The sequence below is a fragment of the Sinohyriopsis cumingii genome, unplaced genomic scaffold (assembly GCF_028554795.1).
Source record: "Sinohyriopsis cumingii isolate HCF-2022 unplaced genomic scaffold, ASM2855479v2 utg002303l, whole genome shotgun sequence".
NCBI classification, from domain to species: domain Eukaryota; kingdom Metazoa; phylum Mollusca; class Bivalvia; order Unionida; family Unionidae; genus Sinohyriopsis; species Sinohyriopsis cumingii.
In genome coordinates, this window is record NW_028316182.1 from 92,386 (window position 1) to 120,328 (window position 27,943).

The 27,943-nt window shown below is 37.4% G+C and overlaps 1 protein-coding gene across 2 annotated transcripts; it reads left to right on the plus strand.

Moving 5' to 3' along the window:
• Positions 1-314: 314 nt before the first annotated feature.
• Positions 315-27,943, plus strand: LOC149770809 (uncharacterized). Of its 2 annotated transcripts, none has more exons than XM_089949092.1 (30): positions 315-413; positions 1,329-1,382; positions 1,700-1,860; positions 2,816-3,058; positions 3,211-3,363; positions 4,718-4,916; positions 5,131-5,386; positions 5,670-5,835; positions 6,509-6,688; positions 7,021-7,170; positions 7,363-7,935; positions 8,179-8,513; positions 8,835-9,017; positions 9,639-9,900; positions 10,176-10,323; positions 10,545-10,802; positions 11,113-11,367; positions 11,834-12,071; positions 12,372-12,591; positions 13,077-21,122; positions 21,385-21,723; positions 22,013-22,166; positions 22,482-22,669; positions 23,077-23,294; positions 23,813-23,924; positions 24,309-24,417; positions 24,676-24,866; positions 25,545-25,881; positions 26,862-27,055; positions 27,387-27,943. In XM_089949092.1, the coding sequence occupies exons 1-30, from the start codon at positions 362-364 to the stop codon at positions 27,681-27,683; spliced, it is 14,271 nt and encodes a 4,756-aa protein (XP_089805218.1). In that variant the 5' UTR covers positions 315-361; the 3' UTR covers positions 27,684-27,943. The 2 variants fall into 2 exon arrangements, with proteins under 2 accessions (XP_089805218.1, XP_089805219.1); XM_089949093.1 differs by having other exon boundaries at positions 25,545-25,815.

Below are 27,943 nucleotides of genomic sequence, written 5' to 3' on the forward strand. Positions count from 1 at the left end.
CACTTAAACAAATTGTAAGAAATAAATAAATATATTTTGTTGTTGATACATTTTTTGCTTATTCCTTCTCTGTAAACGGATATATTTTGATAGTTCAATATGGCGGTTAGACTTTGATTTTCATATGTTTAAGTGCGTCGATCACCACATATAATAATGTATGATCTAATATCTAAGTTACAAGGTTTTTTCTAATTATACAGATTATACACTATGATGCTGAATCAGTAAAATAAATAGGGCAGGTACTGGACTTTGATATACCGATTGTGTGCACCTCCACCTCTGGCCGACTATAAATCTAAGTTTTGTAGTAGCTCCTGTCAAACCCGAACGCAACAAGAGGCACCGCTGCTCCGAAATGGAGCTCACGCCAGTTTTCTTCCTCGCCCTTGTGTCGGGATCTTGGGCTGGTAAGTAATATACGATAAATAATATACGCTATTTCCACGCTAATTTATGTTGTTTTTCATTTAGCTAGTTTCTTTCTTTTCTTCGTTAGATGATCCCTGTTTATATGACTGGTAATTGTTTGCTTGGTTCAATAATGAATTTTTCTTCAATTTTAAACACAAAATGTTAGAATTCAAACAACCTTTCAAAGGTTGCAAGCACTGGAATTCCACTTCTTTAATTAATATCGCATGCTATAACTATTATTTAGCCACCTCTATCTAGTTTGTGGGTTTCTTCTTCGATTTGGTGTTTTCCTTTCATATTAGAATATCAAAAGATAACTTTGGAGTTTTATTCTTTTCGGCTTTACAGCACATTTATTTTCATCTTGCCATTAATTCTTTTCTGAATATTTCTCGAGAGACTGTTACAAATCTACTCCTCTTCACACACATAAGAGCACCTTTTTCATCGTCTACTAAAAAACCGGTGCACAATTATGTTAGAATTAAAATTAATTAAGACCAAACACTGTCTAATACATCTAGTGAGTACACCCTTAATTTGGTAACAATCGGATTTTTTGTTGTTGTTTTTATTCAAGAACTAATTTATATAGAAATATACATAAAAACGTGTTTGTTTAATTTAGGCATTGCATTGTTGATTTCGCATGAAGGATATGGGATAACCTGTACCAATGTAAACTTCATGGCTGTAATAACGTAATATAATTTATCTTTATTGCTACAAATTTACTATTCTTAAACTTAAACTTTTCTAATTCTCGGTTTTGATGTAGCGTTTACTCTCCGAAAAGTACCCTAGTCAGAATGATAAGTTTGACATTTCAATAAAAATCATAATTGCCGCGTTAATTATATAATATAAATATATAAATATATAATAATTTAAAGTTTATTTATTTTCAGGTCCTATTACAGAGACAGTATCAAAACAAGACACATGTGCAATGATGTGTACTGGTAAGGTCCAAAGAATCATTTATAGCTTTTGGTTGCTATGTTACCCTTTATGCTATCATAACGTTTCCTTAAACAGAATAGATCAGTCATAAAATGAATTACCTTCGAAAGCAGACATGTTACTACAATACGGTCATCATTGTGCTACTAATAAATTGCCTAGTCAAATATCACAGACTATAATTTGAATGCTGTGAAACAGTGTATATATATCACACGTAAATTTTACAATCTAGATTTTTGTTTTTATTTAGAATCACGGCATTATACAACCTGAATGCTACCTCACATAAGGTAGTTCAAATTCACTTTTATAGGCTCAAGCAAATTCAGCTACAGATCCGGAACGACTTACATATACCAGTATGATGTGGACACAAAAACTGCAGTGATGGGATCATTTGATCACCACTCCGGACTGCGCATGTCTGCTAAAGTAATCATTGAAGTCCTCAGCCAATGTGAATTTGTCATGAGGGTAAGAATGGTTCAAACGTTAACAACCATCTTTTCATATTCGTTATATGTTATATACGGTAATCTGAAAAGAAAATCTATTATCAACCAAGCTTAAACAAAAACGAGTTCACAGTAAGCAGATACAGAGCTTCAGTTGCTGCACTTCTACAGAAAACTTTGGCTTTAATATTTAAATTTTGAATGGTATTCTCACAAGTGGAGCAGTAATCATGCGTTCTCACAATTTTAATGTATTATAATAGTATCCCTATACTAATCTTGTTTCTTATCATGTGACTTTCTTACGAGGATCCACTAAATGAAATAATGGAACATTTTATACTGTACATACATTATTCTTCCATGACACACAATAATCGTTAAACCTTAACAAAATACAAATTTCTAAACCTCCTTTGTAAAACTGTCTAGAGAAAATGTAATGATAGAACAATAGACAAATGGTTAATTTATCAACGTGAATCAGTTAATGATTAAGCTAATAATTTTCAGTTTATTTCTTCTGCTCGTTTAATATTGTCTGTTTCAATTGATATAATATACCATGTTCTTTATTGGGCTCTCAACAAAAACATGAAAAATTATTAAAATGCCATGAAATTCTTTTGTAAATGATATCGTTCTTATCTCGATTTACCTGAAAATCTTCTAGCAATAGGATCTTAAAATGAACGAACATGTCACCACCTTCCCCTATCCACCCAAAGTACATTGAATACAAACATGCCCTGAGGCCATAAAACACAGAAACATATATTATCATAAAATCAAATAATTACGAATGCAAAGTCACTTGTAACAGGATCAATAGAAAATCTGTATCGCAACAATCGCTTATAGGGGCCTAATAAGAATACAGTCTCCCAGCTATGTATGAAAGAATCACCCGTACAATCTGTACAAACTAATTAACGTGGATTTCCGATAATTATGTGTGGGTCTTTTATTTTCAGCTCAGTAATGTAGTGCTATCTGAAACCAATCCAAACTCTCCCTTGGAGATGAGGACCATGGGCAGCGAGTTTTCAAGAGCCATGGAACAAAATCCTCTTCGCTTCTCCTTCCAGGATGGACGTGTTGAAGAACTATGCCCCACTGGTGGGGACGCACCTTGGGTACTCAACGTCAAGAGAGGTTTCCTGTCCACCTTCCAAAACAGCATGGAGGACCTTCAGAGGGACCAGAAAGTCAAAGAGGTACCGTTTAACTCGTCTCTCATCAAGCTTGTTCTTCAAGTCATCATTACAGGAAAATATTCGTTTGTGTTGCTAATATCTTTGCTATGCATCAACCAGATAGCAAACATCAACATTCACACTAGTATAATATATAACGTATATTTTTCCAGACTGACGTATCCGGAGTCTGTGACACAGAATACACAGTTGGAGAGGGAGACCGGTATCGCACAATTGTCAAGAAAAGCAAAAATCTGCTCGGATGCCGTAACCGTCAAGGAGCACAGACATCCATCCAGGGAGTCCCCTACACGTCTTCCTCGGTAAACCAGGCATATCCTATTTCGTTTTTGTCAAATACAACTTCATAGGGCTACATAACAAATATTAATTTAAATATGTATTTAACATTTCTAGGAATTGAGTAGCCATTAGTACGTTTTTCTTCATTGCCTACGGTGACTCCTTTTACATAATATTACATTTCAAATAACTTTCATACCAAATCACCCATAGATATTTGATTCCTGCAACATCCGGGTAGGTTACCCAAAACACATTCGTATTGCGGTAATGCCTGTCAGTCCCTCCATATGTTTCCCAAGTGTTGGTTTACATACAGACGTAGTTGTGTAATGTCTTTTACTCCTCCTAAATCCTAAACAATGTTAAGCTAGACAAGATAGACATATGAAACATGTGTTTCTGGGTCGATTGTACCATTATTGTTTGATATTTTAATCCCGCCCCAGCAGTGGAACATAGGTGGGTATCAGCGATTTTGTCTAAATGTCAAATACTTCCTGAGTTGTATGCCTCAAATGTCTGGGAATTGTGCTAAATGAACCAAGTGTCAACACGTATCAGACTAGAATCCATGGACAATGCCCTGAGGTATATACCTACCGTCGGGGACTTAGTTTGTTAGAAATTAAAACTGTTCATTTCCCCAACTAAAACAATATATACACATACTGGACCTAGAATGGCAACTTTGATCTTGCCACTGACATTCAACCATGTTAATCTCTATCTCTCGAGACAGAGACCCGTGCCTGTAATTTTGAAACGATTGAGATCCATATACAAATAATACGTGTCTAATGACTCGGGATGACAAAAGGAATATATACGATCCACTGCCATGAACCGCTAAATCACTAAATCCCCAATTCATGAAGACAAAGCATAGAAGCTATTGAGATCTCAACATTAAAACTATATATACATACATACATCCACACACAAACTGTGTACATACATCTGGGTGTATTGTTATTTTCAAAAAGCTCTGTAGCTAGTTTTAGTTTAAAAATTATCAAGATGCACAACCACTAACTATATACATAATTATTAGGTGCGAAACAAAATACACATACTAATTTATATTTTCCTAACGACAGTCCTTACCATTCAGGGGCCTATATAACAGGGTTGATAATCCTGGTCGAGGTCAGAATGGGAAACAAATTAGTTGCGTATGTGACCTTTCCTCGTCGAATACATTCTTTACTTATTCTAATTGGATTTGAAATTATACTTATCGAAAGGCATACATTAATATCTAGAACAATAATCTGTACACGTGTTCAAGCAGTTTTCCACATCTACAGAGATAGAACGATTACAAGTATTAAATCTGTACCTCTAATGGATGGCCTGTCTGCTGAATTGCAGGACATTCAGTCACTACCAGTTTTGCATGGAACCCACGAATGTGAGCAGGAAATCAACACCCGGACACAAACAATTAAAAGTGTCATTTGCAGGGAGTCCTACAAATTCCTCCCCTTCTCCAGGGAATCCAGTGGAGCTGTTACAAACAGCACGCAGAAACTGACATACGTAGAGGAAAGATCCGGGGTGTCAACACAAAGTAAGTGCTAATTGACACAATAGAAACAATGGATATACATGTTATTACAGACGTCAAGGCGTTAAATTTGCTATGCATTGGAAGGATTCTAATGCATATATTTTTCGTCCGAATATTGCATTTTATTATTTGTGATAAACATAAGCAAAACTCTAAACGAGCAATTATGTCATTACACATTAAGCATTGAATCACAAATTTTACTTGTCTGCAGGACCAATACAAGACCGAGCGACCTTGCTCTTTGAACACGTTAATGATATCGGTGGGTCTGATAAATTCAGGAAGGAAGTGGAAGGGAGATTGATCGATATCTGCCTAAATACCAAATCCGGAGTTCAACCTGAGGCACCTCGCCTCTTCGCTGATCTTGTCTACTCTATGAGAAAATTGGACGCAACATCAATCAGCCAGGTATATCAGGAAATTCAAAGAGGTTCCATATGTCCAGACAACAAAGAACGACTAAGGTGAGTTACCAATTTAGTCCCTGTTTTCATTTCAAGGTGAAAACATAAACTTAGCACTGATATGATGTCCCATGAAGTTGATTCCTGCGTGTTATATTCCCTCTCCATGACATTGATTCAAACAATTCTTATTCGACTTCCTGTCTTGCATAAAAGAGACATTTTCTCTCAGTAAATTTTTGGTTCAACATTATCATCTGAACGATTACACAGCATTATCTGACATCACAAGCCAATGGCAATATGCCGTTCTTTTAATATTTTAATCTTTTAATCATCACAGCAAACATTTCCTTGATGCAATTCCTATGGTTGGAACAAGTTCGTCTCTTCAAATGCTTACTAGACTCATTTTGAACAAAGAAGTAACGGGAATTGAGGCAGAGATGTGGATGACTACCCTGGCATTCATCCAGAAGCCAACAAAGGAAATGCTGACCGAAATTAAGGTAGGTTAGACACCGAACACCTAAATTATCAACCAAAATATTATATTAATATTCATAAATAGTTGCTTCTGGTATTCACTTTCAGACAAGAATTGTAACCACAGTCTATGTTTGTTTTTATAACAATGCATTCTAGATTAAAACGGATGGCGTTTATCCAGACGATAAGTAACCATGTTCCTAAATTTATGTTGAAAGCATATGATATCTAATGAATGACTTCATACCTTGATGATAACATTTATGTTTCATGACATTCAATGAACTGCGGCAAACTCAAATTACCAGAGTTAGTTCAGCTTCAACACAGTTTCAATTTCTGGCTGATTATTATTAAGTGATTTAACGCTGTTCAAAAAGGGCCATTTGTGTAGGAATTTGATGCGATAGCGGTATTTGCGATTCATCAATACATGAAATTAGATTTACAACCAATTTTGACTTTCAGATTTACCTATAACGATTCTTGTTACAGATAAATCTGAAGATTAACAGTGGTATCCCTTTTGTTTGAATTTTATCTGAGAGAAAATGTGATTTTTATTCTGAATGTACTGACAAGTGTTATATATATATATATATATATATATATATATATATATATATATATATATATATATATATATATATATATATATATATATATATATGTTTGCTTTCCAACTATCTTTAGCCTCTTCTGACAATGGAAGATGACAGTGGTAAAGCCATGCTTGCAGTGAGTTCCCTAGTTAATAGCCTCTGTCGCTTCAACGATGACTGCGACAATGATCCAGCGGTAAACGAGATTATTTCAACCCTCGAAAGCAAAATCGGACCTAGCTGTAGGGTCAACGAAGCTACGATGAAAACCGTAAGAAATACAATCATCAAAGCAATTTTTTGGAAATGTTTCAAAATATAGTTCTACGTTTTTGTCCCAAAAAAAATTGTTCTGGTTTCCTCCATCTGCTGGATAACACATTCGCATGTCATCTACATGTTCCCGTACATATTGTATCTTGATATGAAATCCGATGACGTGAACCTTCTTTTTCAAAACTATTCTGGTAAATGAAAATTCGAAAGGGTCTAATAAAGAGATTCTGTTCAAATTTTGATTCTCATTCCGAAAATAATACTATCTATTTTTGCTATTCTTTTGCAAGTTAGAGGTTCTTATGAACAATTCAAATTTCATTCCAGATTCGACTGAGTCTGCGAGCCATTGGAAATGCTGGGCATGCACATAGAGCGATTCCGACCCTAATTAAATGCTTCACGCCGACAACCAATCCTATGGAGATCCGTCTATCTGCAGTTGAGGCCTTCCGTCGCATCTCCTGCAATGCAGATGTATGTTACCAACTCCATCTATATATAGATTATTTTCGTAGAAACAGTACAAGTAATATAATTAAACTGGAGAAATCTTTTTCTTAACATCTCGTTATTTTTGTCTATAAGAGGAAAATTGGGACAATCTGGATGTTTCTTGCTCATCTATGAAAATTATTTTTCCTAAAGAAAGTTATATACTTCTTTCAGTGGACAGCTATAGAAGCGTTGTACCAAAACAAAGAGGAAGACTCAGAATTGCGCATAGCTGCATATCAATCGCTGATGGAATGCCCATCAACAGACAGACTGGGCATAATCAAGAAGACACTTCAGACTGAGGAAGTCAACCAGGTTGGTTCTTACATATGGTCCCACTTGACCAATCTGATGGAGACCTCTGACCGCCACAAACAGGATATCCGCTCTATCCTGGAAGATGATGCTCTTCAGAAGGAGTTTGATTTAGACAAAAGGAAGTTCTCCAGAAACTATGAGAAGTCTTTCTTCATTGAGAGGATGAACGCTGGTGCTAAGGTCGAGGGCGACCTCATCTGGTCAAGCAAGTCTTTCATCCCAAGATCTGGGATGGTCAATCTGACGGTCGATCTCTTCGGAAATACTTTAAACCTCCTGCAGCTTGGAGGAAGACTGGAAGGTCTGGAATACTTCATCGAGTCCTATTTTGGACCAAATGGTTATTTCGGTGAAAACCAGCAAGCCGCTGAGACTACTGCTATCAAATCGATCCGACCCGACAAGATCAGCAAAATTGACAGAAGGGTAAGTTTAACATCGTATCAAATTTTGCATCTTTTATCTATTTCAGACGCCAAATAAATCAGTAACTGATTGATTGAACAGAAGCCTTACTGATCAGATCTACGAAATGTATTGTCTGACAAGAGTGTTAGTAAATAGGCATTGAATATTATTTACCTTTTTTTTCCTCTTATATTAATACCACATATGTTCATAAACCATCGGCTCTATATATCACTTAAATTTGCTTCAATATCCAAACAGCTGAAGAGCACATTGGACGAATTGAAGGGATCTATATACATGCGGGTCTTTGGAAATGAATTACGCTACATGAACTTCAATGGGCAACAAACGACTGGTACCGGTCAAGATTTCGACCTTTTTGACATGATCAAGAAGTTTTCCAAAGGTGGCGACTATACCCTGAGCCAAAGCTTCATGTTCCTTGACAGCAGTGTTATCATTCCCACCAGTGCAGGATTCCCTCTAAACTTCACCGTGAATGGCACAGCAACAATCGAACTTAAGGCCAATGGAAAGTTCGAAATCCGAAAATTGTCCTCCGACTTGGAAATAAGCGGCCTTATACAGCCAAGGTAAATTAAGTAGAGCAAGCATATAAATCCGATCTTTGAATAATAACCCCTATCTTGTTCGGATTATTTCATTGATAATTAAAAATGTAATGAATTTCATTTAGTCTTCATCCTCAAACACAAAGTGAAAATGTATTCTCTCAATACCCGTGATCCGTATAATTCGAAGAAATTTACGAAAACACTAATCAATTCACTTATGATGATTTTCAAATGAAATGTACATTTATGAACGACATACTATAATCATTAACGTTGCAAATAGCACTGAGGCAATTATGAATTTGCTAATGAATTGTTTCTCAAATTCAATTTGCATAGTGGAGCCATCGAACTTTCGAGCACGATGAGTGTTGATGCCTTTGTTACCAAAAGTGGTCTGAAGATGGTGTCTACTCTGCACACAAGCAGTGCCCTTCAAGGAAAGGTTCAGTTGTCTAATGGACGTGTTTTCGTTGCTGAGTTGGATATGCCTCAAGAGAAAATGAACATCATCAGTGTCAAGTAAGATTTCACTTTCAGTACGTATGTTATTTTGCAATATTGACATTGTCATATTATATCACGACTGAGAAATGGGATCTCTCTTTTGCAAAAAGTTAATCTACGGATGCGTGCCATTTCATTCATTAGTTCTTCTCGCCAATTAGTCAGTCATTGCATGTTGATTTAAACTACTTTTACCTCCTTTGCTAGATTTAGTATCAGTTTCACCGTACGTGCATTTTGGGACGATATGCATGCATGCTTAGACAACTAATTTTGTAATCTAGAATTTAACTTTTAATTGTAGTTTCTAAAGCTGCCTGATGGAAACTGAATTTTGAATAATTATCTGATGCTAAAAAAATTCTCATGAAAATTTCTTTACATTCTACACATATTTACCTATATATCATCGCCAAACTTCGTCTGGTGAAATCACTGCTAGTATGCTTCCGGGTTTTATGAGTGACACTCTCCGCCAAAAGCTTAAACTTATTATTGCAAATAACTTGTTGAATGTCCAAATTGAGACATTCATAATGATGATAGCTGTTTATGAAACCATCTAATTGAATGTAAATTACAATGTATTTACAATCTTTCGAGCTAAAGTCAATCGTTTCCTTTTTACTTCACCAGGACTGCATTTTTCTCTGTTCACCGTGATGTAGAGAAGGAGCAGCAGATGATAACCAATAATAGGCAAGCCAGAAGTCTTTGCTCCGGAGCCGATCTGTCAAAGGTCGTTGGTCTAGAACTATGCGGAGAGCTTGAGTTCCCTAATGCTTCCCTGGAGGCAAATGCTCCCTACTTCCCTCTCACTGGACCCGTTAGCATGGGACTGACCCTGTACAAGAGAGATGCACATACTGGGTACAGATTTCAGGCCAAATCAATACATGTAAGTACGGTGAAGTGAACGTAATTGTTTGACTCTTCTAAACCAGGATTTCAGCAACACGGAAATATAGTTGTCCAATTCCAATTAAATCAGTTTAGATCATGCCATAATTCTAGTCAAAATGTATTATTATTATTATTATTATTATTATTGGCAACTATAGTGAAATTATAGTCAAAATGGAAGGTTACGTCGTCTACGAATTTCAGATCCAATCTGTAAAGTCTCCTGTTAGTAATATTATAACTTTCTCATCACTGCTTTTATTATTTCAGACAGGAAATGTCAATCTAATACATCTAAGTTTCGACACTCCAGGATCCAAAGTTAATAGAGCTCTGACTGCTGATTTCAGCTTGAACAAGAACGACATGACCCTCGACATGAGCTTTATAACTCCATGGAAAGGCGCTGATTTCAAAGGTAGATCAATCTTTCTTTGAAAACACTTCGATTCAGTTGTTTGCCTCGTGTCTTCCTTCATGTTTATTTCCAGTCACAGGTCCTTGTATTATGCAACTCAGAGGTGAAGTGTTTTGCAGAAAAATTTAATCATTCATACGCGATAATATACGTTTTTATTTCGGATTATGGATAATTTAATATCCTTAGGTGACCTAATTCTCTTTTCATAATTTAATTAGGAGCGATCACCAATGATGAAAACACAAAATCTCTTAATGGAAAATTGGTTTGGGATAACAACATGCGGTACCTGATAAACAGCCGCGTCCAGATCGATCGCAATGGAAACCAAGTGACTTACACCCCATCCCTTGAAATCCGTGTGCCAAACAGAGACACCGTCAGCCTGAATGGCGTCGTAAAATATAACCCATGGACTCTGTTGGACCTTGATCTTGCATTTTCCGGAATCACCATCCGACCATCCAACATAAAGGGTAATTAAATTATTATTATTGGCAAATATAATTAGCAAAGTTCTTTTATACGTAGAGTACATATTCATGACTTACATAAATTACTGCATACCACATACCAAGAGAAACCACTGTGACTTCAGTATTTACCTGTAATGTTTACTTTTTCGATCTTAGTCACCATTTCAATCTATTTACAAAGCAATATAAATGTATTAAATTTAATTCTAGTCTCTGTATTTTGAGTATAAGAGACACATGAAATCCACAGACGCCGTACATTTTGTAGCCCCTTAAATCATAATCAGAGACACCGGTTATTATTCTTTAGCCAACCTTGAGAGTAATTCTGGCATGGCGGGCATAAAAGGTAGCATCAGCGTCGGTAAAGAAGAATATTCCTTGGAAACCCGTATGCAGACAGAACGAAACAAAAAGGATCTGATTTACAGTCCCATTCTCTCTATCCGGACACCAAAAGGAGAGCTTGTTGCATTGGGAGGCTCCGTTTCATACCTAAAGGGGAAGGGATACAACGTCAACTTGGTTCTAGACAAAGCATTTGAGAAACAAGTCGCACTAAAAGGTATGCATTCCTGAGAGGCATTCAGCTCATGCTGACTGAAACGATTGTCTTTTGCTTAGAATTTATATGATTGAAAACTTCCATTGTGCTATTACAGACCGTGTGAAATAAAATCCACAAATTGTATACCGTGTTGCAAGGTCGCCGATATGACTTTGTCATATTAAACCATGTAAGATCTATTGTGCTTAAGGTACCTCCAGCCATATGTTTATTGAATAATGCGACCTGCGTCACGGTATCAGGCACTTAATGCACAAGTACTGAATGTATGTGAAAAATATGCAGTTATGTTTCTAAAAATGTCACGGAGCGGTTGACCCCTGTGAAATGCCTCATAGTTTTAAGATTTTATATGGAAACCATTGTCATGATTCATAGCTAACTCTAAGCAAAATATCAAACATTTACCATCTAATTAACCCGAAAAATGTCGATTTCATAGAATATTGCTTATTCGTTTCAGGAAGGTTTTCAACAGATACTAATAAGAAGGGATCGTCAATAACTGCCAATATTGATGTCAAGTCAAGCCCCCTGGAAATGATCCTCAAAAGCAAATTTGATAAGAAGCCAGAGGGAAGTCTTTCCACTGATATTGACCTAACATATGTCATCAAACAATACACACGTAATAACATCAAATTTGTGTCCAAAATCATCAACATGAGTACAAAGACGCTGACTAAGGCACGAACTACAGCGTAAGTATGAACATTCAAGAAGGAAACCCTAATAAATTATCTTTATGCACTCTCTCCATTCGATATATTTTTTACTAAAAAGCAAATGAATAATTTGTGATAAAACTTTAACTCTCAGAGTATTTGCAATACTGTATCGAAAATAATAATTGTTAAACAGTCCATTCATATAAAGTCCACCAGATTCAGGATAGTTTTCATATTGCCTCAGAATTTCAATCTCACATACGCCAATGTACACTGGCTGAACATTTTTGTTTTATGTCTTATTCATTATTTCCTTCTTTTTTTGTTTCTTAGAAACCTGAATGTCAAGAAAAATCCAGAACTGAACTTCAAGGCTTTAGTTGAAATGAACCACAACTATAAGCATAGTGAATTCGATGCAGATATAAATTACGGTCCAGACTTCAAGGATCCAAACCGAAGTATTGAGATGTCTGCTCAACTGAACCACGATATCAAAGGCTGGGCAAGCGCATCAGCAGATGTCAGTTTAAATTTCAAACACGTTGGGCAGGTCTGTTCATTTAGGAAAACAATCACTTTAAGCTACCTCTTACCTTCCTTACTATTTTTAAGTATTCCTATTCCGACATTGTTAGTATGAAGTAAATGCTATCTAATTCATGAGTGGTTAAAATACAATAACTTGCTCAGTGGTCAATTTGTGGTTCTTCGCAAAGATACATGCAATCAAGGAATAGGAGCAACAAAAGCTATCAAGGAATTCGTAAGGTATTGTAATACAGATTTCGCAAGTGACGTACTCATATTACCAAACCACCTTTGACATCTTCGCATGAATAATGTTTTCAGTTAGGGTTAGTTTAGTTATATCAAAAACTTTTGATACGACAAAAATAACGTACAATTTGCATGGAAACCGTAACATTCATCAATGCGTAACTTTTCAAATATGTTACATCAATCGCTCAGTCTCTTTATGCATGTAATTGAAGTCAGTGTTATCTAGATATTTACTCATTAAATAATCTGTTACAGGGACTTAACTACCTCCTGAAAGGCAGCCACAAACACGACAGGCGTGATTTGGACTCGAGTGTGTACCTTCGAAGGGGAAAATCAACTATCGAAAGTAGCCTGCGCCTCAGCGACAAGACAAAAGACTTGATGAGCGTAACAGGTGAATTTGCATTGTCAATTCCTGGAACAGATCTGAAGCTTACAAACACCCTAACGCAGCCAGATAAATCAACCTATACCAACGACATGAATATCGATCTGGGTAAGACGTCCAAAAACAGCATTATTACGACTGTGCGACAACCTGACGACAAATCCATGCAAATATCGTCAGACGTCCAAATCAATGGAATGCAACCAGTGAAAGTTAGCGGTGAATATAATCTGAATCAAGGAGACCAACGAGTACAACTGGAGATGACAAAAGATCAATTGAAATATATTGTAAAGGTTACAGGACAAACAAGTCCACAGTATAGCATAGTAATGGACATGCAGTACCCAACTCGACACGTTATTGCAACTCTTGACGGATTACGCATGGGGGATTCCTACAATGGCAGCTTCGATTTGAAATGGGACGTTGACAGAGACGATAGTCGTTCAATTACATTGATTGGGAAAGGCCGTTTCACATCGATCAAAGGGTTTGAAGGCTCACTGACAACGAGATATCCATCCAGAGAGCTCATACTCAATGTGCGACATCTTGCTGACAACAAATACATCTCAAGCATAGACTTCCAGTGGGAGCCAAAGAAAGTGGTATCTCTCCAAGGAAGTTTAACTCAGCGTACTGCAGCAAAGAAATATCAGCTTGTCGGAGCTATTGGATTCTCCAGCCCCTTCAAAGGATATCGTGATGTATCACTGAAAGTGGGCCATAAAAGCGACCCATCCCAGATCACTTCTGATATAGACTTTGCCTGGAACCCGTCAAACAAGATCTCAACAACCATGTCACTAAAAGTTCCAGTGTCCGCTAAAAACATTGATGTAAATATCTTTGCCAAGACACCATTTGATGGATTCCAACAGATCAAGGCTAGTCTGGTACATTCCTTCAGCAATTCCTCGCAGACTAGTGCCCAGGTCTCCTGGGATAAAGAATTTGTCCAAGCCGATCTATCTCTCATCAGTAATGGGGACACTTCCAGTCGAGACTTGAAGGGACAAGTGGATGTCAAAACATCATCAAAATACTTCAAGATAATATCTCTCTCAGCTACACACAAAGACGATGGCCGGGCATATGATGATTCCTTGAGGTTGAATTGGAACAAAGATTCCTATGGTTTGGATAGTTCAATGATCCATGAGTGGCAAGGATGGTCCATCCAGAACAATGGCAAAATAAATCTTATTTTGCCATCTTTAAATCTAGAGACCACGTGGGCTCATTCTAACACACCGTCATCAACATCATCGTCTCTTACTAGTACCTGGGGTAAAAGGAAAATATACATCAATTTCAATGGAAAACAAGCGATGTCCTTCCCAAGAGGAACGGCCTCTGCAACGCTAGAGATACAGACTCCTTTTGATCCTATCACGGATCTTTCATTGAAGATGACACATGAGCATAACTCGGGAAGTATCACCTCTAATCTTGTTGTAATGAATCAAAGGTCACGTGTCCTCTATATTGATGTGACCCACCAGTGTGGAAACGGACAAATTACGTCTGCCTTCCAGTTTTCCAATCCAAGGTTAGGTGCCTCACAACTGAATATTGACACACAATACAAAAGGTATCCTGTCAACCTACATGGTGTTCTAGTAATAGCTTCAAATAGCATCATATCCCTCGATGTTTCCATCAATAACAATGGCTATACATCGCTTGAACTGAAAACACCTATTAGCGGGTACGAAAAGGTATCACTGCAGACCAGCGTGAAATCGGAAAACCAGGAAAACGTGTTCGCTGGAGCTTTATCGTTTAGCTCGAACAATAAATTCACAGCAGAAACACGGTACCGATTTGACTCTATCAAGAGATTTAACATGGTCATCAAAACACCCTATTCATCTCTTCAAAGTGTTCAAATTGATGTCAGAGGGCAAGGATACATTTCATCATTTTCTGCAGATGCTAGCGTTGAGATACTCCCTGTTCTTAACAGGGTTTCACTTTCGGGTAGATTGAATACTCTGAATGGACTGTCATGCAAACTTAGACTCGACACACCTTTCCGTCAACTTCCATACCTTCAGATAACAGCTAATACTGAAAAACCAGGGGAAATGAGAACATCGGTGTTGGAGATAGAATACATGCCAAGGAAAGTTTTGAAACTGGAGTCTGTCTACAGCCTGAGTGATCTGCGGAAATTTCAAGGAACATTCACATTGACGACGCCATTTGTAGGATTTGATTACTCCAATTTCAATTTCACACATGAGGGCGAACAAAATAGAAAATACAACCTGGCTATAAATTTTGATACACTCTCAGACTTTAAAGCAGAAATCCTTCTTCAAACACCAATAGATGGCTTTGAACAATCATCAATTTCTCTCGTGCATACAGGCTCCCTAGGAGATTTTGTAAGTCGTGCAGAGGTGTCCTATGGACGAGACAAGAAATATAGCGCTGAGGCAAAGATTAACATGAATCCTTCCACAAATATTGAACTGACTTTATTAACTCCGCTACAGGACTACAGGGTGTCTCAAATATTATTCACAAACAGCGGGAACAGGTCTGATCTCAAATCACATGCTGAAATTCTCATCAGTGAAGATAAATCCACATTGGATTTTACATTATCCTCCAGAGGAAATGTCATGACTAGCCTTGTCATTACAAGTGCATATTTTGCCCCCGTCAAGGCTTCTTTCTCACACCAAGGACCCATGACTAATTTTAATACCAGGATGCAAGCTGAGTATGGACGGCAGAGCATCTTTGTCCAAGCCAAACTGAACGCTGCTTCTGGTGTGACTGGAACATTGATGCTGAGAACACCATTCAGGCGCTTTGAGAATCATCAACTGACGTTTAGCTATGATGGAACACCCACCAATTTCCAGTCCTCAGCAAAATACGTCTTTAATGCTGAGAGTGTTTCAATCGACCTCTCTATTGCAAATGAGCCAGCCACAACTGGTACTGTGACAATCAAAAGTCCATGGTTTAAGCCAATCCTTACGTCCTTTACATTGGAAAGGACACAGAAGAACATCCACGTCGCTGCACTAGTAAACTACGACAAAAAGAAAATACAAGCAGATGCTAGGCTAGACGTTGAAGACAATATCCATGCAAGTGCTTCCCTTACAACTCCATTTGAGGGGCTGGAAGAACTTACCGCAACATTTGATCATTCGGGATCTCTGAAAAACTTTAGATGCCGAGGCGAGCTTGGACGACCTGATGAAAGAATAGAATTCAGCGCTAACTTTGACGCGACCAGTGATTTAAGTGGTTCTTTCTCATTTTCGAGTCCCATTTCTGGTTATGAAAATATCGGAGTTTCCTTCAAACATGTCGGTGGAGTGGACAACTTTAGTAGCGAAGCTACTATTATTGTAAATAGAGACAGCATTGAAGGACGATCATCCTTTAATATAAGACCTGCTTATTTGGATACCTCTGTTTCCATAATTTCGACTTTTTCATCTGTACCGAGACTTCAGTTCCGCTTGAAGCATAGTGGATATCCCAGCGACATGATCAGCCATGTGGAAGCAATGATAAATAATGACAAACATGAAGCTGATATCACATTTAATATGAATAAAGGAATAACGGGAATTATCACTGTGAGGTGCCCCTTCATTAATGACATTGATCTTATTATGAACCACGCAGGTGACCTGACTAACTTCAGAAGTCATTTAGACATTGCTCTTGCTGATGTTAAGAAGGTGGACATGAATGCAGCATTGAGCACAGGGCAAGAAATAACTGGTGATCTATCTATTGATTTGCCAATTCGAGACTTCAGAACTTCTCGTGTGTCCTTCAAGCATGCAAAGAGTTCAACAGAGATGAGAAGCCATTTTGAAATCCTTGTAATGAATAAGGAAACTGTAGGAGATATCGCTGTAACAATCTCTCCGAATATAGAAGGGAGTGTTTCGCTAAAGAATCCATTCACCGAGGACATAGCATCATCATTTAAATTCATTGGCAACAGCAAGAAATTCGATTCAAGAGCTGAATTATTGTACGGAGCAGTCCAACACTTAAATATTGGTGCTTCGATGGCTGTAGCTCAGAGACTTACTGGCAAGCTTTCTGTGCAGTCGGTTTTCTTTAATCCAGTGGAAGTTTCTTTAGAGCATGAAGGTCAACTATCTAACTTTCAATCTGGTCTACAGATGTCCTACGGAAATAATCGACTGACCGGTAAAGTCTCCTGCACAACCAATCCAAACATTGAGGTCGACATTACCATCACAACACCTTTCACAGGGTATGAAAGAATTAATGCTGCTACTAACTACCGTGGTAAAATTTCCAATTTCAACAGCCACGCAGAAATTAGCGTCGGAAATAATAAACATGAAATGGACATCACCTTCACGACAGAGCCGAGACTTCGTGGATGGATGAGCGTAAAATCCCCATACTTCAGTGATATTGAAGCCAACATAGACCACGCAGGTGAAATAACCAACTTCATGACCAATGCTGGATTGACCTACGGTACCAATACTCCTGTTTTGTTACGGAGCAGTTTTGATACCAGTACAAAGATTGACTTCATGTTCACTCTGAGAGTTCCTTTTGTGCAAGACATAAATGTAGCCATCGAGAAAAACGGAGACCTATCTGATTTATCTTCTCACGGAGAAATATCTGTTGGTGACAGAAAAATAGAGGCTGATATTTCATTCAACAGAAAGGATAAGTTGGCTGGAAGTCTATCGCTTCGATCAACAATGTTCAAACCCTTCCAAGCATCCTTTGAACATGCAGGAGGACTTTCCTCTTTTAAATGTCACGCGGACGCAGGCTTTGGCATGGAAAAGACAGAAGTTGATGTAACATTTGATACCGACGAAAATATCGAGGGCAGTCTAAGCATTACCTCCACACGTTTTGAAACAATTAGTGTCACTTTCACGCACTCTGGACCTCTCAATGCATTCAGAAGCCATGCTGAATCATCTTTTGGAGATAACAAAGTTGAGAGTGATATTCAATTCAGCTGGAGCAAAATTGTAGAAGGACGCTTGTCTCTCCAGTCACCATGGTTTAGTCCAATGAAGGCCTCTTTCGAACACAATGGATCTGTATCAAACTTCAGAAGCCATGCTGAGGTTACCTTGGGGTCAAAGAAAACATCCGGCGACGTGAGTCTGAACTTGATTGGAAAAATAAGCGGAAGTCTGTCGGTTCAGTCACCAGGTTTCGACAATGTCATTGCTACCCTTGAATACAATGGTGACATTTCTAATATGAGATCGGAGGCATCACTGTCCATTGGAAACAGAAGGTTTAGTGCAATGACTGTGTTCGCTACTCGGCCAAATTTCGACCTTGAAGTAGTTGTAGCAACTCCAATGCAAGGTTATGAGAGAACAAGCATCGCTATTCGCCATGACGGGTATCTGACAAACTTTAAATGCCAAGCAGAATGTTTCATTGGAAACAAGAGAAGCGAAGGTGATTTAATTTTCAAAGTACAACCAAAATTGGAAGGGAGCATTGTAGTGAAGACTCCATTTTTCCAGGACACCAGCATCAGATTTGATGCTGCAACCAGTTCAGCAAGCCTTGAAGCTCACGCTACTGTGCTCTACGGTGGAGAGAGAATGTTTCATCTTGATGCTAACTACCAAGCAGACAACGTCATCATCGCAAACATCGAGATGACAACGCCTTTACAAGGCATTCGACAACTAGGGGGCAACTTTAATTTTGATGGAAATCTGAGGCGGTTCCAGACATCGCTTGAATTTAGAAAGGAAAACGAAAAACTGCTTTCCACTAGAGCCATGTTCGAAAATGATAATAAATTGAGCGGACAACTAAGCTTCCTTACGCCTGTCACCTCGCTACTCACTGGAAATTTTAACCACAATGGACACTTGTCAGACTTCAAATCAGACTTCGATTTCAACTATGGAGAGAAGAGAATGTATGCAAACGTAATGTTCAGAGCCTCGCCAACGGAAGGATCCATAGAAATCAAAGCTCCATTCATGAGCGATACATCGGGGTCTTTTAGACTCGATGGTCAGACATCCAATTTTAAGGTCCATGTTGACGTAAAGGCTTTGGGAGAAACAGGTGCTACTGACATATCTTTCACCACTGATAACGGTATTACTGGGAACGTCAAACTGCAAAGCTCAATTCCATGTCTTGACAATATAGAAGGGTCATTCAGCCATACGATGGGTTATAAAAACATTGAATCCAAAGCTAAACTACAATACTCTCCCGGAAAAGCCTATGAAATAAATGGAAGGGTTAGTTGGAGAAGGATTCTTGAGGGAAACATCATAATCAAAAGCCCAATCGTCAACTGGGAACAGACCAGCATATCATTCAGACACCAGGGTAGCTTTCCGAACATTCAGACCCATGCGGAAATGATTCAGTCTCGGCAGAAATTCGAAATCGATGCCACTCTTGCCTTTGACCAGTCATCTGTAGGTGCAATTTCCATCAAAACGCCCATTGCTGACTTTGAAAACATAGGATTCAGTTTCAGAAGGGTCGGAGATCTCTCCAACCTCGTAGCAGAAGCAAAGGTCAACTATGCTTCACAAAAGACAATTTCAGGGTCATACAATCACAACATTATCGGAAACAAACTGCAGACAAAAGCAGTCTTTTCAACCCCATACACCGAGGACCTCACGCTCAGCTATAATCAAGATGGCGATTTTAACAACTTTGTCTCTACTCTTGAAGCCTACATGGGTAGCATGAATGGACTTTCAACAGAGCTGCTATTCAAAAACAGTCTCCAGACCATCGATTTTACATCTACGGCCACAATTATCCTCGAAGGGACGAGCAAATCCTCTCGACTGGCTTTGCATCACGAAGGACCGTTCAGTAACTTTAAAACCACTGCCTCGGCAAATTTTATCGGTAAGGAAGCAAAAGTCGAGGCCACACTAAAAAGTGATTCCACAATTCAAGGTTCAATATCGATTCAAACTCCTCTTGAAAACTTTAGGGACATTGGAATGTCCTTCGAGCATTCATGGAATCTTGGAAAAATCTCAACTCGTGGTTCCATCAAGTATAACGTGAGTAAAACGATCGGAGGGGACTTCAGCTATTACGGATATAATTGGCAGCAACTTCGGACGTCTCTCGAGGTAAGAACACCTTTTTCTGGTTACGAGTTCAACAAAGTATCATACGAGCACAACGGAAATAGAAACGGCTTCAGATGTAATGCTCAGATTGAGTGCGCACGCCAAAGCATAACAGCGCTGATTCAGGCCTCCAAGGTCCCAATGAATTTTGGGCTTGATGTAAAAACCTCGTTCCCAGGATATGAGGAGTTGGGCATGAAAGGTAAACTAGAATCTAGAACTGGAATGTATTCTGGTGAAGCCAAAGTCTCTTTGAGCAGAAATAGTGCCATATCACTATCTGGAAGCGTTGATCTGACTGTGACACCCATGACTGGCAAATTACAGTTAACTACACCATTCCAAGGATTTGAAACCATGGAAGCCAGAGTCAGCCACAGTGGGGAGTGGCGTAATTTTGAAACGACGATCTATCTGAATACTCCTGTAACCTCGACAATAAGCACTAGCCTCAGTTTTAAACACATAAATACCCGAAACGGTTTTACAAGCCAAGCGAGTTTGAACTGGGGATCTCCGGTATCTCAAATGATGGGCTACGAACTGCTGCTGGACAAGGAGACCTCCCGCTTGAAGGTCAGACTTCCTTCCAGAACGTTGGCACTGATGGGAACCAAAAGGACCAATAGTTATACCAGTCACACTGAAGGTTCCTTCCTCTGGGATGCTGATTCTGATGCAAACAAGAAAATTGCTTTTACAGCTGACATTACACCACAGGATGACTTCCTAAAAGCCGACGTGACCCTGATGATGCCGACCATTGGAAAGGTGAGCATATCTCGAAATGAATACGTCGGTTTAATTAGTGAAGAAGATTAATTTGAAAATTAAAATCTATTCAGTTTCTAATATTTCATTACGTTCTAACTTTTCATTTTCACTGTGTAATGGCAAATGTGTGACTTATTTGCAGTGTAATGCAATCGAATTTTTTATCTGACAAATTTGTTTCAAACATCATTAAATAAAAGATAAATAGCCAAGCAATAGTCGGTATTCATACAATGGTGTGGCTTCGTTTCATTTACAGGACTTTAAACTTGGATCGGAGATGATTTTGAACAGGGGAGCCGTCATTTTCGACGGGAAAACACAACTCTCCTTTTCCACGGATTCTAGAAAGACCCTCTCTGTTTTCACTCGTTTGGTTGATATGTCTTCCGGATATTCCAGCAAGAACTACAGCTTTTCTTTGGGAATAAGTCATCCCTACACCAGTGTCGATATCAGCCTTAAGAGTCATATTGGAAGCTCCAGTGACAGGATGTCAGCTGGTTTCGACCTCTCCTACCTCACAGCTCGCGGTGAAACTAAATCCATTGGCATTAATGGAGAACTCGACAGCGTCCGCAAGCAAATGACTTTCAAGGTATGACTGATATTTCAGCTTCGAAATCAAGCTTTAAGAGTAGTTGTTATAAGGACTGGTTTAATATTATGTCAGTCATCTACTTTCAATCGTATGTAGCTAAAAGAAATTCTTCCAATCATTAAGAAGGCAATATTTTCCATTTCAACACATAACGTCTGAGTAGGATAAAGCAAAGATGTCTTCCCAATAACCCTTCAGTTCTGTAATCACGTTTTAGAAGATAATTATTGGACATTGAGGATGAGGTTATCATCATTGACTGAATGAACTATTTACAATATTTCAGGCTGATACCCCACTGAAAAACATCCAAATCTCAGGAAATGTTCGCACAGAGGCTCCTTACACAATTACTCTGAGAAATGCGTTCGATATGACCACAGAGTTGTCTCTTGATCCAGTAAGACGGGCCATCAATTTTCATATGAACTATGATATCGGTAAGAATATACAACGAAATTGTAGTTTTAGGATCTTGAGAAACTTAAATTTAGATTTCAAATTTTTACCATTCATTTAAGCTCTATTACGTACATTTTGATGATCCAAGATATTTTTTCCTTTCTATTTAACAATAGTAAAGGAAAATTCATGTATACCAGACTTACCTGGATAATTCAACAATAATAAACAGATTGGACTCTTTATACACTTGTTTAACTAAAATTGGTAATAAACAGTACGTAGATTGTATTTTCTTGATAGCGTAAACAACATGACGTAGCTTCCCATTTCGCTATTTATTTCTTTTCAAGACAATCCTCGAGATGCCCTCCAAGTCAGTGCCAGGTATATAAACAGTTCGGCTGCGGCAGCTGAGATTTATCACCTGACCAGCGGCGGCGGACGCATGACAGACGGCATGGTGTCTATTCGATTAAACACTTCTACCCTACTCCACAGCCGTATACACTGGAGACCGAGCATAATCCGAGACCTTCAAGTATATTAACAACACAACCGTACCCATAGCATCGAAACCATTTATAGAATCATTGTTTCGAATTATTTGTGAAAATATTATTTAGCTTTATAAAAATACAAATGATAACTCTGGTTCACAGATTTTCATACGAAATCACACCTGCCAGAATTTTCGTCATAAATTATTGATCTTTATAGGACAAACTTCTAAATTCGTGTAACTTACAGGAATCAATTGTTTTTAGTATCTTATTTCTTCAAGGATCCTCTCATATAAAGGCGCTATTTTAATTTTATTTAATTGCTCCAGACATGTTCCGAACATGTCATACTCTCGTCTCTCTCAAATATTGATTTCTCAATTTCGTTTTATGTATGTTTGTAATTTGCATGTAAAACTCACAAGAATGTTTCTTTTATTACTAGAGTTTCATTAATGTTAAGTCAAAGAAGTACATCGTTGACTTCCAAAACAGTCTAAAGGAGCTGAGGAAAAATGTTGATGATGAGATTTACCTAAAATCCAGAAGGATCAGTCAAGCATTTGAGGAGGATACTGTGGCTTTCAGAGAGGATCTCAAGGCTCTGAGAACCATGTACGACAACAATGACTACCACCTTAAGGATATTATTGACAGCATTATGTACGTAGTTCCAAACAACACTCGCTTTTTATGATAAATATATACGACCATCTCAATTAATATTAATTTAATATCCTTATAAATTAATATTAATTTAATATCCTTATCAATTAATATTAATTTAATATCGTTAGAGTCCTATTCAGATTGTTATAACAATCCATATTTCATGCCATGTAGTTACGATTGGACACTTTTTAACGTATTCATAGAGTTTAAGCAGCTATGTTCTAACAGAGGAACCATCCCACTACACCCCACCTAATCCCTCATAAATACTACTAGTCTAGAATAATTTCTATCCTGGAAATAATTATAGGACTATCTAGGTAACTATTGTTACGGGATGTATCATAGCATTTGTTGAATCCTGAAACGATCTTGCATATGAGAAGATCAAATAATAACTTGGGACTTTTGAGTTTTTAACAGCGTGCTTCACAAATGTGATATCTTGTCTATTTGTTCGGCAACAGAATTCGTTTTCCACGCCTGTAATTTCTTTTCTTTTGCAACAGAATCAAATATCAGGAGCTAAACCAACTTTCTGTGGATTATCTAGTTTCCAGTAAGGAATGGATGGCTTATAATAGTGAACGAATGATGCATGCCATGGAAGAAAAACTCAATGTACGTTCTTTCTGTGTCCGAAGCAAAATCATAAATAAAAATTCTAAAATGGTCATTTTTAATTTGTTCCCCCTCTTGTCTTCAAATATTCGTAATGGTTTTTTTTGCTCTTCATATTTAATTTATCTTGCTCTTTTCTAGTGTTATTTGTCTTTCATTACTGAAGCTCCTATCTGAAATACGATATATGTGTATCTAAAGCACACCAGTTTGTTAATATTTATTTATGTTTAAGTCTAATTGCTTCTTTGTCGCAAGAACCCCCAAAATATAGATTTTGTTGTCTTTATTATAAAAGTTAATTAAAAGTATATATCTCAGTCAGTTTTCAATAAATTCCAGTTCACGTCGGAAAATATTGTGATGGATATAATCATTTTTCAGGTGATCATGGAAGAAATGCCTTCACTCTACTTTCAACTTCTTGATAAAGTGTCTCCACACCTGAGTCAAACTATTCAGCAACTTCAACTTTACAGAACGAAGCTGACAGGTAAGATATTCATGTATATGACTGATATAAATTGTTTTAAAAACCACCAAGCACAGACAAATAGTGTCAATAGCTTCATTCTCCCATCCTCAAAAATCAGTTTGTTCAATTGTACTGGCAGTTTATACCGAATGCTATAAATATACGGTTTACAGTATAAATGTACATGTATAGTTCATTATGTATTATCTATAAGATCTGTGAGTGTGATTTCTTCATTTTATAATAAAAAAGGTAATGTTTAAATATTTTTTGCAGGCCTTACCAAAGATCCACAAATCGGCTCATACCTTCAGAAGTTGCAGAGTTTCCCCATGAAGCAACAATTCACTGACATGGCTCACCAGTACAGCTCTGTTATCTACAACACTCACGAGCTTGTAAACAGTCACCTCACCAATCTGCTGGGAAGAGATAATGTCGACCTTTTGCAAACAACCCTTCAGCATGTGAGTCGGGCAATACACATTATGTTGACATCTTTCAGAACACTCTTCAATATTTGATTAGGTTAATATTGCTCTCATAGAGATAGCTCTTCAATAAGCGAGTAGGATAATAACACCTTATGTTGACCGTATGTTGACCTTGTGCAGGAGAAAAGGATACTTGCAATTATATTGATATCTTCAGCATGGCAGAAGGGCAATAATAATTTATGTTAACCTGCCATAGACCGATCTTCAACATATTGGTAGAGCAATAACAAGTTATGATGGCCTTTTGCACGGCATTCTTAAGCAAAGATGTGGTCTGCCTCATTCGCATGCCGTGGAAACTATCCAAAACCATAGCAACGAAATCAAGCAAACGTACAAAACGTACATTATCTATTTTACTTTCAAATGACTTCACTAGAATTTATTTCGCGATCGCATCTGATAGTTTAACAGCTGAATTTGAACTTACTTTCCTTTTGTTATTCGTATGTGTCAAATTTAAAATATTTCGTTTAGTACAAATCAAATCTTATCAAGTGATCAGACTGTTTTATCATATAATTAACACAATATCAATATTAATTTAAGTAGGATAAAATATTTCTTATTTTCGTTGTAACTTTCCTACCAAAAACCACAATGAATCGCATTCTTATAGAATAATAATTGCCAAATCTCCCAATTCAGGGCAAGAACGCATACAAGTACTGGGAGATCGAAGAGCACGTGAAGCTCGTCATTAAGAAAATATATCTCACCATACGTCGAGCCGTGGAAGAGGAACTGACCTTCATGCAGCACTTCGTCAACTTGAGCAACAGTGGTATCACCGTATACGACCCTGTCAATGGTGAAATTCAAGCTGATATTTACCTTCCCATCCCTCTAGAATCACTTGACGCACTTCCTGTGTTCAATATGCGAAAGTATTCTAACAGGATCAACGGTTACCTGCCAGGTTATTTTGACACATCCTCCTACATCCCAGGCAGCGACTACAAAAATTGGCTCCCACCATTTAGACGTAATTCACGACAAATATTCAATCACGTATATATATATATATATATATATATATATATATATATATATATATATATATATATATATATATACGTTACAATTACATTTACCTAGAGATAAGGAACAGTACTTTTTCTACCACATACGAATGATATGACATCAGAACGTTCTTTTCGGGCAAACATATATGTTGCTCTTTGAGTTCTTTAAGTAGTATCGTCTTTTCACCCAAAAACTGACTACGATCATTAAAAACAGAGCAACGAAAGTTCAGCTATTACATAATTATGTTTTCATCTGCACTTTATATAGCATCACAATAAATATAATACTTTGGAACAATAGTTAATATCACATGTATATAACTTAATTTCTAAAGAGTCATGTCTCCGTGAAACTACCTTGTTTCCTCACCGATATTTGCTCTAAATGTCGGGGCACATGGCTATAATGAATTATAATGAATGTGTATTGCGATATATTTATTTTCAAAAAGCAAATGCTGTGACAGATCTGGATAATCCTCACCGTAATACAAGCTACAAAACATGTATAATTTTCCAGCTCAAATGTTATAATTGAATATTAAGGTAATTGTTTTGTACATTTGCATCAAACTTTATGCTCAGACTTCCAATGTTATCCAGGCTATATTGGCGCAGGTTTGAAAAAACAATACTTTTCCTGTTTTAAAATTATTTTATTTTGGTACAATTCAAGAATTTAGAACAGATCAAAGACTCGGTAGCAGCAATTTGAATATACTTCACAGAAAGCAACGACACTGCACTTTATAATGTTAATTGAAATTTTCGGTATTACTACGGAACTTTTAGTCATCAAATCTTACTTTAAAATAAATAACTAAAGACGTAATGGTGTAATTGTCAGACCATATATGCCAAAATTTTGTAATTAGCTATCAGTAAGCTATAACATCATCATAAATTTAAATTCTCCCTTTCTCTTATGTTTTCCCAGGTGAAGCCACACTTGAAGGATCTGTAATCACCACCTTTGATGGCAAGACTTATACCTTGAGCAGTTCCTGTACCTACATCCTTGCCAGAGACTTCAAGAATGGAAATTTCTCCATCATTCTCAAAAACGATAATGAGAAAGAGATCATCATCATCTTCCAAGGCAAAACAATAGAGATGCTGAAAGGGGGAAAGGTGAGAAATATAAATCTCCCTGAGAGCAAAATTGTATCTGGTAAAATGTATTACCTTGATTTCAGTAGGAGAGGTTTTCATTAAGCAATGAATAAGAAGATATGGGCTAGAATTTCATGATATAGAAGTTAAATATAACGACCGCGAAATAAAGATCGTCATTGATATGTTATTAACATCATGGCATATAAAGGTCCCATATTATTAAAGAGTATGCCAATATTTGTTTCACATCCAGTTGCATTTTAAATAATAGTTAATTCAATTAAATTATTCTACAATTATTGATTTCTAGTAATGAATGAATTATTTGAAATGATTACTTTTCCAGATCCTTGTTGATGCTGAACCAAAGGATCTGCCCTACAGTTACAACAACGTCCTTATCAGCACCGATGGAAACACGGTCACGCTGGACGCCAAGAACAATTTCCTTATAGACTACAACACCTTACTGGATAGACACACGTTCACCATGAGCGGCTGGTACTACGGTAAAATAGCTGGTCTTCTTGGGTCGTATGACAACGAACCCAGCAACGACTTCGTTACCTCATTCGGCAAGGTCATTGATGACGAAAGACGGTTCAGCAGCACGTGGGAGGTCGGGTCCGGATCATGCCGTTGATCGCTAAAGCAAACCATTGAATGTCAAAACTAACAATCCTTCCTGACATTTGTTTTTCAGGGACACAAATACAAAACTGAAAAACTTGATTGATATTACGATTTTTGATTGAACTGAACGTTCGAAGAGACTTATTTCTCGTGAGATAGACGTCTGTTTTAAAATTGCAATTTCCAAATCCGAGCATTTTGTCATCTCTTGTGCATCAAAATTCATAATCAATAAAAAATAATAAATGTATTAAACTACTTGGAATTTCA